This window comes from Prunus mume, linkage group LG5, assembly GCF_029339155.1.
Source record: "Prunus mume cultivar Tortuosa linkage group LG5, ASM2933915v1, whole genome shotgun sequence".
NCBI classification, from domain to species: domain Eukaryota; kingdom Viridiplantae; phylum Streptophyta; class Magnoliopsida; order Rosales; family Rosaceae; genus Prunus; species Prunus mume.
In genome coordinates this window covers 27069789-27082488 of record NC_142702.1, presented here as the reverse complement: position 1 = coordinate 27082488, position 12700 = coordinate 27069789, and the positions used below count along the sequence as shown (strand labels likewise).

The following is a 12700-nucleotide window of genomic DNA, read 5'->3' as shown; positions in this document are numbered from 1 at the left end:
ATAAATATACGTCGTGCTATTCGTATCATATCGTATCATATTGTAGCTCCATCTGTTTTTGTTTTTACTTGAATGCTTGGTCAAACGAAATTTGAATGGATTTGCCCTGCTGCATATTTTAGTTCATACTATGATCACTTCATTGCTCAATGCTCATCAATTACAGTTAAAAGAAAAAAGAGAGAAAAACAAGCTAAGTTCTCAAGTCTTCTACCCAACATTGAATTATATATTTTTTGTATCTAAAATTGGCATCACATCGCCTCACCAGTTAGGCTCTGGGATATCTGATATACAATACAAGCACCATGTTCTCTGTCTTCATCCTGAGAAAAGTCTGGTAAAAAAGTTGCCAGATTTCGATTTCTCCATACACGCCACATGAACATATCTTCCAAGTTTGTCCACTTGCCTTGGCTCACCCCCTGTATCTTTCTTGCAAACCTTGCACGTTTTGTCCACCCAGCCCTCTTCCACATATTGCCCATCCACTGATTTCCAAATGAAAAACAATTACCAAAGTTAGGAAAATCACTACAACATTGAGCCAAAATACTGAGAAAAGAGTGCAACTGTTTGGATTGAAGTTTGAACCACAATATAATTTCAAAGTTGCTACATACCATCAACATAAGATTTGAAGAAATCCTTGTATGTTCCTCCAATTTTCCTTCTCAGAGCCCCATACTGCATGAAAATAAGAAAACCCAATTAGCAAATTTTTAAAACAATGAGCTAGTTTGAAAGCATTTTAATTTTCAACATACCTGTTCCCTGGACATTTTCTCTCCAGACTTGGTGGCCTCTCTAGCATCTTCAATAAGCAGAGCGTCCTCTGCAGACCTAGTTTGAGAAAAATCAAGTGCTTCTGTCACACTGCTAAACAATGACTGCTTGGTTTTCTTGGGTTCTTCCTTGTCACCTTTCTCACCCTTCTCTGTTTTGGCTAAGACCCTAAACTGAGAGCTCTTGCTGATGAACCCGCCACGGTTTGATAAACTCTCTGCAACTCCAAAATTTGAAGGGAACTTGCCGTGTGGAGGGGTCAAAGGAAGTGTTCTTAGAACTCCCATGTCTGCTTTACTCTGCAAAAATTAATGAAGTTAATTTTGCTCCTTGTATGTTGTTGGTGTTTAGGGTATTTGTATCGGTGTTTAGGGTATTTGTATCTGAATCTTTTGCCTATTTAGACGACTAAATAGTAGCCACGCGTAGGGAAAGATAGCATGCCTGCCACTCACTAGGCTTGGTGGTCAGCATAATACTACGTGGCCCTTTATCAAAGCAGTCATTTGGTTTTTTCCAAAGTCATTCATCCAGAACTCAAGTATCTTATAGAATCTGAGACTGATGGCTAGTGAAAAACCGAGTTTATTTTCAGATCACTCATTTTAGTAAATGGGTGATTTGGATCCAGGTCCTCAGATCCAAATCATTTAGGATGCAAGCGCACATGCCATGTTGAACAGAGTTGGTGTTTTATTTTTCCCTTGTACAATTGATAGTCTAAAACTATTCTAATCCACGGGATGGAATCTGAACTTCAGTATAAGGAGGCAAGATTCGTGTTTGCAAATAGAGTTAGGTTATACATACATTATTGATCATATTGTTTACGAGCGTAGAACAGGTTGATTGTTCTAAATAATTAGGTTTCCAGACTACAGTAAAATCTGAAGATGGCATGAGATCATGACAAGTCAGGTCTGACATCGACCCAAGAAAAAGTTGTAATTTTCACAGTTTTCTGGTAGTAATCTAGCCAAATGCATCATCTGTGAGACAGATGGCGTGGTAGAGTAACATTTTTCTACAGACCTCTTTGAACTACACAATCATCTTCCTAGCACATCCCTTTCCACTCTCTGCTGCAGGAGTGAGCAAACAAAGACAAAACTATTTGGTAATTACATGTCTGTCTGGTCTAGACAACATAAACCATGCCAACCTCAAGAAGGGACACTGGTGGCACTTTGAGCGCCACATCTGCCCCCCTGCAATTCTTCCTCAGGAAATTATACCCAAAGTTAATGGCCAATCTCTTCATGATAGATGAACCTTGCTTTGCTTTAACGTGTGAGTGCCCAAGTATAAACGCCGTCCCAGCTTGTTGAGCCTGCGTACAGATCCTCAAGCTCTTCACGTATCTGCATGGCATTCTCAGTCCGGCTATCAGCCTGAGAGTCATCATCAATGGCAAACCTCACTCTTCTTTCAACTGGTTCCATCTCAATAACATCTCTTATACTTTCTACAGTTGGAAAACCAACAGATACACTTGCCGGTTGAGTCTCCTCTATCTCATAAGCTGGTGCACCAGAAAATGCCACTGTTCCAATGACAGCCAGTCTACAATCACTCATATCAGTAGACCTTGATGCATCATCCTCAGTGCATGAGCTAGTTCTCTGTGTTCGACACCAATCATATCGGATGAAATCAGCCAGCCTATTCAACTAGTTCTGATTCGAAGGAGTCAACATCCTGATGAACATCACGGTATCCATACCGAACAATGCACCTATAGGACCGATGAGCTGCAGGGCCAACACGACCCACCAGGTAGCGCTCAGCAGGCGGAACATAAGGGACAGGGACTGACTTTACACACACAAAAACTAGAACGCGGTGAAAAGCAGGGAGGTTGGTTACAAAGCGGGAGAAGTTAGCAGGAATGCCAGAGGTGAGATCTGTGAACACTAGGCCAATGCCAGGGACTCGAGCAATTCCCAAGCTTGGACCCAACGCCAGAAGCCAGTCCAAGGAAACCTTGTTGTGGAGGTCAAATTCGTACTTCTTGATGGTTGCATAGTGCCAAACAAACATGATAGTCATGAGGAACAGAGCAAGAAGGATGGGGAGCCAGGCACCCTCCCGGAACTTTGTGAGTGAAGCTGAGAAGTAGAGCAATTCAATAGAGCCAAAGAAGATTAGGAAGCAAAGGGCTAGAATAGGTGGCTTGCGCCAACAAAGGATGATCACCAAGGAAGTGAGGCATGTTGTCACTAGCATAACCGCCATCACTGCTAACCCTGAAATAAATAAATAAAAACTGCTGCTTAGTACTTCAATAAACATTTTAATTAGCTGCCTTTGGATGTATTCATGATAAGAAATATAGGAAGACTCTATGAATAAGAGATGAATTTTATAATATGAATCTAGAAAAATATATAAAGACCAACTTACCTGATGCATTCCCCAGGTGTTTTGTGTCTCTAAATCCAATGGTCACTGCAATGCAGAGGATCATGAGCATCCAATTGATCTCAGGGATATATATCTGGCCGTGTACCTTGTCAGAAGTGTGAACAACCTTGACTCTTGGGAAACAACCTAGTGACTGGCTCTGGTTTATGATAGAAAATGTTCCACTGATGATTGCTTGGCTTCCCACAACAGAAGCAAGAATGGCCAGTACAAGCACTGGCCATCTCACACTTTCTGTAACCAAAAACGTAAAGTCGTCACATTTTCTAATGAAATCTTGTTGAATAATATTCCTGTCTATAAAACAAGAATGACAAACACATACCTGGAACTGAGACATAAAAACTAATCCGGTGACTGGTGTGGTGATGTTGTGATAAGTAAGCAGCTTGACCCATATATGCCAATATAAGTGCTGGATAAACCAAAAAAGTAAAAGCAACCTACAATAAGACAGTAGGGGTTGCAACTCCCTTATTAGTATCCAAATCAGTATTCACAATGCATAGAGAAGACACTACGAGGAATGTAAGACTTACCTGAATAGCAGAATATGAGAAGTGGCCAAGATCAGCAAACATGGCCTCTGAGCCTGCATGCATGGCCACACATTATTCATCAATATGCAGGACAACAACAAAATATATACAGGAATATAATATATGCAAATATTTTCCAATAGTACCTGTTATGCACAGCAATATTCCACCTAAAGACATCCATCCGCTTATCCTTGTCTTCCTCAAGAACTTGAACATGTAATATGGAGACAGAGCTTGATAGATATACCGATTCCACTGGAATATGTTATATAAGCCAAGTGCACTGATGCATAGAAGCCACGCCAACACCACTGGTGCAAAAAAGAATCCAACTCGATGGGTGCCATAGTGTTGAAGTGCAAAAAGACACAACAATATGAAACAAGTAATTGGAACCACTGCATCTGCAAATTGGGACAGAATATAGATGTAAATAGACACAATGGGCAAATCATTACTGCAAGTCTACAATTAACTGATTTTTGGTACTTTATATCTTTCCAATTCACTTCTGAGGCAATAAACAGACATACTTGAAAAAATATTAATTTCATCCCAACCTCATCAATATAATCAAAATCAAGTCTATAGTTCATCAAACATAATGTTCAGAAAACAGAAACTTTATTAGTCCTCTACTACTATTGATTGGAAATGAAAAATCTGATACGAAATAAAATAGGAGATGAGAAGCTTACACTGGTGATGCTCCTTGGACATGGATAATTCCAGGCCAGACACCGCAGAAAATACTAAAATAGCGTAGACATGAATTAGTCAAACCAGAAAGAATTGCAACACTTTTTATATTGTTTATACTGGAGAGACGTCTACCTGAAATAGCTGGAGTGAGCACTCCATCACCTATTACCATACAAGTGCCAAGAAGAACAAGAATTAGCAAAGCAGTGTGTAAGGCCTTGCACTTCTCAAGTACAACTTTCAACCTTGAACATTTTTCTTTCTCCGGTGGGTGCTCCAATTTATAAGTAGAGAGTGCTTCATCAGCAAGCTGCCGGTTGGGTAGAAGGCTCACTTTTGCATGCCTACATATCAAAGAATACAGTGCAAAAGTACCACCTGCAGAAAAACATGCAAGAAAGGTTACAACCTAAAGACAGGACAATAAAAGCATTGTTCAGTTGTTCAGTACTTACCCTCTCCGTTATCATCGGCTCGAAGGACAATAAAGACATACTTGAACAGAGGGACTAAAGTAAGAGTCCAGAAGACAAAAGAAAGTACACCATAAATCTCTTCATTGGTCTCTGAATGTTGAATGTCTTCTGCAAATGCGCTCTTGTAGACATATAAAGGAGAAATGCTAAGGTCCCCATATACTACTCCAAGACTCTGGTAGGCTAAGAGCAGAATATTCTTCCAAGAGTCCTTCTGAAATGCAGTTCAACATACAACTTTCTGAGAATTCAGTTCATTTCTAGAACCAAATGAACTGCTAAAGTTATAATCATTTACCAAGTTTTTCAAACATAATTTGCTTATAAAACCATACCCGGCAGGAACTACAAATGGGTTATAATGCCCATAAGCAAAGAAACACTTAAATTGAACTTATGAAGATAAAGCACTAACCTTTGAAGTGTCCCAACACTTCACTCTCTCGAGATCCATGGCGCTCAACTTTCAACTCTGAGACTAGATTTCATCAGATGGACGCAGCTACCTGCAGATCTGCATTGAGACAGTACAAGTTTTATTGGTTAACTCGAACAGAATCTAAATTATATAAAACCCAACTCCCTCTACTTTCCCGGAAATAGAGGAGATAAAAGGGCATATTCACCCACTTTCCAATAAGCCCACATGACATCCATACCTGTATCACATTCCCACCAAATTTTTGAAAGCTGAGAACTCTTTTTTTGTTGCAAATTTCCAGGATAAGAAGGAAAACTCAAAGAGATGAAACCCAAAAGCCCACAACCTTTGGCAAAGAGGCAATTACCAAAAATAAAAACAAGTGTGATCACCTGCACTAGAATTATTCAGATAAAGACTCATAAATGGAGAAGGGGCCCTCATTCATTCTCTGCAGCAGTTTCCAGTCACTATTGTCTTACCCTCCCCAACCTATAATGGTTGGTAGGGTAGGCAAAATAAAACTGACATGTCGCTGTCAACCTTCTATAGGACAAAGATGAAGGAACTTCAATTTTACTGTGTATTCAGTAATGCATGTGGACCTGAACTTTACATTTTTCACATGAAAAACATAACGAAATAGGAGAAAATTAGTAGATGGCCAAAGAAAAAAAAATTAAGTAATGGCAACGAAAAGGCAAAACCACGTGAATCGTTAACAGTTGCATACACCCAAAAGAAAAAGGAAAATCAGCCAACTAGTGCCCACGCAAACAAAGCTGATTTCAAGGACCATTTGTTACGTTCTGATCTTATCCCCACCTTTTTTCTCTCTCACACCCACAGCCTTTGAATAGTTAATAATTTCATTTATGAGTTTCTGGTCTTTCCAACTTCTCACTTAATTGTTACACTCCTTCAGTCTCTTTTGCTTTCTAAACCATGAAAGCTTGTTGTGTATATAGAAAATTTTCACCAAAAAAAGAAAAAGAAAAAGAAGAAATAAACAGAAAGGGTAAACTGTCCCTGTCCCTAAACAAATGTTAAATGGGTTTGCAACTAACTCAAGAAATCAACAAACAAAATTAAGAGCACACCAAACCTGAATTTCCAGAAACTTATATATAGTATTAGTGACGAATGCAAGAGCAACCAAAGGCCAAAGAAAAAAGAGATTTTGCAAATAAGGATGTTATAAAGGGCAAACCCATGTGAAGCCAAGTGCTGCTGAACATGCTAATGCTAGCTCAAATGTATTAAAGGAGCTAACTTTTTCCCAACCCTTCATGACAAAAAACATGGAGGCTGAAAGGCTCAGTCTTTTCCGTTTTTCTATCACCCAGTGGCCAGTGTGGGCGTCTCCTTTCTGACCCACTTTGTCCTTTTTTCCATTTTAGCTAAACTACTTTTTGATTGCATCAGCTATCTTCATACTTTACTGGGTTTAGGATTGAGATCTCCATACTAAAAATAAAAAGAAGATCGTGACCTCCATTTTTTGTCAAAAATACAGCTATTTTCTTCAAGATTCCGCCTTTGTAATTATAAACCATCATACATTTATTTGCAAAAACAGAAATATTACCTCACATTTTCACACCAGCAAATCAGCGTGAACCTCTGGATATTGGAACATGGTAAATCCAGCAAATGAGGCACTTAACACTACTACTTGGGCAGTTGAGGTTCAACACTCAGCGGCCACAAACAGCTGGCAACTGGGTATTGGGTAAGATTTGGTGTTTATTTTGGTATGATAGAAGATGGATATGAAGTTTATATTTGGATGGCATGAAATAGCTGATGCCAGTGAATCATGGCGGATTTGTGCGCATATGAAGATTAAATGAATGAACTGAACAAATGGTAAAGTGTCCATCAACCGACCATTGCGAATATCCCTCAATATTCACTGATCAGTAAAGAGACTGTATATTATATGTAGATATATATCTATCTAGTCATTAAAAAACAAGAAGAACGTGGGTAAGTTTGGGATATTGATTCTGTTCTAAGAATTTGTCAAGGAACTAAAGTATTCCTCTGTCATCATACACGAGACATGAATGGGAATATTTATACACCACTTTTGATAAATAAATAAATAAATAAGATGTTAAAGAGAAGATTGTTATCATTCTTCTTACACATCAGTTAACGGAAACTTATAGTTTTGGATATCGCTGTCAACAGTCTCTCACATTGCTTCATAGTAACGTGTTCCAAATTGGTCAACGAAGTGTCAGAAAATTATAAGCTTTATTCAATTTATTTTCTAACACAGTCAACAAAGTGTTAGAAAATTATGCTCATTTCATTATTGTAGGGTTAGGTTGAGATCAGATACGTGGCACAACGAGCAAGCTTAGGCCACACCACATAGTCGAAAATCAAGGGACCATTGAGCTTGAGCTATAACTTTCAAAGACTAGGTTTAAAAGGGTGCGCCGGCCCATGCAATAGTGCAATGCTTGGGCGACGCACGAGGACCCCAATAGCAAGCTATTGTGATAGACTCCCCCCCTAGAGAAATTAATTTAATTTCACAGGAGGTGGACCACTGAACCACGTATTAGATATTAAACTAACAAGATCAAATAATACACTTAATTTGAGCCAAAAGGCCGGGAAAAGTATGGCAGTAAACTTGCCGGGCCGTCTCTTTTATACCAACTCTCCTACTGATTCTCACCTCCAACCTGTCGATGAGGGATATATCAACCTTTTTCCTGCTGTTCTTCAAGTAGATTCTTGCTCTCATATTGGCCTCAAGTGAAACCATCATATGGAGCTGGAACAAGAATTTGAGCCCCTATTGGCAAATATTTCCGTATACGACAACAGACCTTGCAGGCGATATGAGAATAATGCAAAATAGATAGAGTCGTTTCCACCCCGCTACATTACAAAAGTATTAAGGGCATTATTGTCTTTTCAACAATGCAATATTATTTAACTTTTTTGATTAGCTATAATTTGGGCTTAAATTTTCTTGTACTAAGGGCCAATTTGGCATTATTATGCTGTGAAAATAATCGCAATCAGATTTATTGTGAGATAAAGTAGTTTGACATTTGGTAAACTTTTTGTTAAAAGTGGTGTCTGATTCTCTCATAATCAGAAAATGATTCTCACATAATCATTAAACCCAGTCTCTTCGATTCTTTACATAATCGAAAATGAAAGTACCTCATTATGCTTTCCATGATAGCTTTCTCTGGCAGCAATTTTTAACAAGAAGTGATGTTTTCATATTTTATCAAACGGGCTAGACTTTCTAATTTTTTAAAAAAATCACTTATCACCTTCAATAAATAATGTGAAACGGTCACTAAGCATCTGTTAGTGTATTCCAGTTTTGATTTAGTGTCGTGCGCGTCCAACTCTTACGTTCTGCACAGGAAAGCCCATTGGGCTGCAGCCATCAAATTTTCAGACTAGATTTAATGGCCAGGCCCATGCAGTAGTGCATCACTTGGGCAACGTGCGAGAACCCCAGCAGCAAGCTACTGTGGTGGGCTCTCCCCCTAAAGAAATTAATTTAATAAAGAATGTGGGTTCATTGGCCCACATACCAGATATTAAACTGATACGAACAGATACTACCAAAAGACCGAGAAAGGTATGGGTTCATCAATGTCTGGCAATCTCTTTCATATCAACTCTCCAACTCATTCTTTTCTCCACCTGTCTGTCGATGTGGGATACAACAACTTTCTTTTCCTTGGTCGTAAAATTTCTGCTGCTGATTCTCACGTATAGGCAAATACCAAAGATTGGGTAGAAACTCCAAGGCCACCCTGACCCAATTCAGCCATCGATTGGTTAGAAAACTACATGATTTTTCAAACTCAAATCCACACATTTTTATTCACTCTCTTATTAACAAAATAATGTATATATCTTACATATGCAACACAATTACCAAAAACTCCCAGATAATTTGAAAACATATAAGAAGAAATCCTAGCGAGCTATGTATATATGTATACATGGGAAAGTATACGTGATATCATCATGTATCAACAAGAAGGTGGTACATATATAAAGTGAAACGCATCAAAACAAAAAACGCACAGCGCTAGCAGACTCACTTCATGATCGATCTAGTGACCAACGCCGGGGCTCGGAACATCACCGTACCCTCCATTAAAATCATAATCTCCGCTGCCATTATTGTCACCGGCTTCTTTCGTGTATTCGTCCTTCACATCCGAACCCTTTCGCGACGCTTTTAGGCTAGTGGCTTCCCGGTTGTTGATACTTGCCAATGCGTCTGATCATAGCCGCTCCCCTGTGAAACACCATGGACAGAAGAAGCAGCAAAGTTAGTAGCGCATTCAAGAGCTCCCTCCTACCCATCCTTCAATATAAAATCGATATGGCTAATGAGAATCGAGAAAAGAGAGAAGAAGAAAGTTTAAAAAGGAGGCGGTTAGGTTAGGGCCATGCTGCTCATTTGATTTATTAATTTAGTGCATGCACCATCATGGTGTCAATGTCTTGTCATCCAATCTGGAGGGCGATAAAGCTTCATAAAAGTTGGGCAGAAGACCAACTTATAGAGTCGATGTGGTGGAGACATGCATTGCTTTAATTTGTTTATTTTCTTCGGTAATGAGCAAAATGATAAAGAAGTATAATTGTTCTTTTGTATATAAATAATTTTCTAGTCTTTGACCACAGTACGTCCATTATGACTGGGGACCATGAGGAGTTAGGCCATGTTTACTTGTTTATATACTTAAAACCTACGATAAGACAGAGATGTTTGCTCAGCGTGATGATAAATTGCACTCATATAAATTAAAATTCAATTTTGCACTCTCTCACTCTCAGACAAACATTGCTGGGGTTTTAATGAATACGGGGGTGGGGGGGCGTAGAAGAACCATGCATTAGATTGATTACTGAATGTTCATTTGCTTTCAGTGTACTGACTAGGATCTGATCATCATGGCCGCTTCATGTGGATCTTAATTTGTGTGTGACATAATCATATAAGTCCGGCGAATCCTGAATCAGAAAACTGAATGGGAAGATAATTTTTTTTGGGTGTATGCGTGATTGTATACAATCAGTGACATAAAGTTGTTTCTTGTGTCCCATGAACTTTATAGTGTATAAAAATACACAAGTACATGTGGAAAGGGAGATGATAAGATTGAGACAGAAGAATAATGGAATGTAAATTCTTCTCTTCTTTTTGACAATCAAGATAAGATTAAGAGAGGGATGAAAGGGGCCAATATTCTCTCCTTCTTCTTCCTTTACTTTAGAAAGGAGTTTTCAACTTTCGGTTGCCGGTCCAAATCTGTGGGCATTGAGCCATTGACCTCAACAACAACAAAAAGGAGGAAAAAAAAGTTCCATTCTCGCAGAGGCTGGAAACTGATGATTATTGGGTAATGACTCACACAATCTCCACTACTAATAACGTCCAGAGGATGAGTTTAAACTTAAAGGTTTTGTTAATCCTAAAATAACTATCATGTCTTGAGTGACGAAACAACTGCGTGAGAATGACATAGACGCAGTCACATAGTCAAAGCTCTATGTTCATTCTGATATGTCTTAATTTCGTGCCAATTTTCAACAATAAATAATAACCATCTGCCAAATGGGTTCAGGATTATTGACACCATTTTCTCTATGACATTGATGGCTAGCTACATGTGTCACGTGTAGGGGCACATACAAACTGGTTGGTTTACACTCACAAGCTAGATTGATCATTAAAATAGGGACACCGCCAAATTAAAAATGTTCACTAACGACCTATACCTACAGGGTATTTTTGTTATTATATTTGGATCTTTTTCTTTTTGGTTAGAAGACAACTTATAGGTACAACTTGCCCCTAAAAGGCTTGTAAAGAAAAAGTGTTATGAGCTCTTTAATCACTTTAGGATATGCTATTTTTTCAATGTGGGATCTTGAGTCCTAACATTCAATCGCACTTCTGTACCCAACGTCCTCGTTGGCCCACTCTATCGACATTGACTTGGTGATAGCCATTTCCTTAATTTGAGGCGGCTTCACTCAACTATCAGTATTCAATGACTCGATTTCATGCTCATATATAACATTGATCATCTTAATCCAGCATATAGGTCACCCCTTCCATTGAATTGGACCCAATTGCATGATGAAACTAGACTATGATACCAAATGTTATGAACTCATGGATAAAACTTGCCTCTAAAAACTAGCTTGTAAGGGAAGGGTGCCCATGAGCTCTTTAAACCACTCTAGGATATACCATTTTCCCAATATTGAATCTTGAGTCCTAACATATTAGGAATGGAAAATACTAACACACATGTCGAGTGCGTAGAAAACTGCTATTAATAACTTGAATTACATGTTTTCTGAAAAAAAAATAAAAAATTACAAGTTTCTTACATGCATGGTTGATTCAACATGTTTGATTGTGTGTGTCTGCATTGATGTCTGGGAAGGAACTAGGATCGACAGGAAGCCCAAATTTCCATTCTAGGTTTCAAATTTCAACTTGTTCTTTTACTATTTGGTGAATTCATGACATCAACGCGGTTTAATCCTCCAATGCCTGTCTCCAAACTAAACATATTTAATGGGTTAGGTGTTCGTCCAAAAAAGAAAGGGTTAGGTGAGGGGAGGCTCATGTATCCAATTCCTCTTATTTGTTTATTTATTTATTTATTTATTTTTCATAGAGTCAGTCTCCCCTTGGTCCGATATTGTTTCTATTGGGTCACGCTTGACTTACTGGTCCATTGAATCCAATCAAGTCGTGTTTAAAGTGCAATTTCTAAGCAAACCCATGGTCCATAAATATCTTGTTCCTTGTTTGTTCAAGCGATACAAGTATAGAATTAAAATATCAGAAATATTTTGTGAAGAAATTCTCTTTATTATGTCGGCAAAAGGGACAATTTTAGATCATTTAGATTATTTTGTGAAGAAATTCTCTTGCAACGGGATAGCACCGTTACGAATAAGTTTTTTTCCATTTTTGTGGTGTAGATAAAATTTCGAAGAAGGCCTAGTAATCAGTTTTCTGTACTGTCAGGCCCAAACCTCCACAAAGAAAATGTGTGACGGTGGGTGTAGAAAAGAAAGATAAAATTTGAAGTTGTGTGGCGAAGACGCTAACTTGCGCGAGAAGAATCGCGTAAACTCTCAAACGCGGACTGTTGATGGACTAGCCAGGAGCTGGCAGATTTTTACTCGGTCAAACCTCCCTGTGCTGACGTGTATGTGTACCCATCCAAATCTGGCTGTAACTGTAAAGCCTCTCCCACTCTCACTCCTCCCCACACTCCACCATCGGAAAGGAGAACCATATTCGCATAGAAACGAAA

General features: G+C 38.7%; 2 protein-coding genes, 1 long non-coding RNA gene, 1 other non-coding gene and 1 pseudogene across 4 annotated transcripts; all 5 read right to left on the bottom strand.

Moving 5' to 3' along the window:
* Positions 1 to 116: 116 nt before the first annotated feature.
* LOC103332888 (potassium transporter) lies at positions 117 to 1174 on the bottom strand. Its single transcript, XM_008235654.2, has 3 exons — positions 768 to 1174; positions 624 to 687; positions 117 to 491 (listed from the first exon to the last, which is right to left on the bottom strand). Exons 1-3 carry the CDS (start codon positions 1071 to 1073, stop codon positions 322 to 324), a joined length of 540 nt encoding a protein of 179 aa, XP_008233876.1. The 5' UTR covers positions 1074 to 1174; the 3' UTR covers positions 117 to 321.
* A 516-nt stretch (positions 1175 to 1690) lies between these two features.
* KT2 (potassium transporter 2) lies at positions 1691 to 5815 on the bottom strand. The gene is given in 12 exon segments (XM_089052515.1): positions 1691 to 2119; positions 2121 to 2450; positions 2452 to 3032; positions 3190 to 3444; positions 3536 to 3653; positions 3750 to 3802; positions 3896 to 4156; positions 4451 to 4504; positions 4587 to 4832; positions 4910 to 5144; positions 5346 to 5444; positions 5590 to 5815. Coding segments are annotated over 11 exon segments (2367 nt in total). The 5' UTR covers positions 5385 to 5444; positions 5590 to 5815; the 3' UTR covers positions 1691 to 1924.
* A 1976-nt stretch (positions 5816 to 7791) lies between these two features.
* Positions 7792 to 7991, bottom strand: LOC148917459 (U2 spliceosomal RNA). The gene has a single exon (XR_016127608.1). It is a non-coding gene; the product is annotated as a U2 spliceosomal RNA (small nuclear RNA).
* An 804-nt stretch (positions 7992 to 8795) lies between these two features.
* LOC148917458 (U2 spliceosomal RNA) lies at positions 8796 to 8980 on the bottom strand (annotated as a pseudogene).
* On the bottom strand, positions 8877 to 9951 carry LOC148917457 (uncharacterized). Its single transcript, XR_016127187.1, has 2 exons — positions 9449 to 9951; positions 8877 to 9154 (listed from the first exon to the last, which is right to left on the bottom strand). It is a non-coding gene; the product is annotated as an uncharacterized LOC148917457 (long non-coding RNA).
* Between the last annotated feature and the right edge of the window lie 2749 nt (positions 9952 to 12700).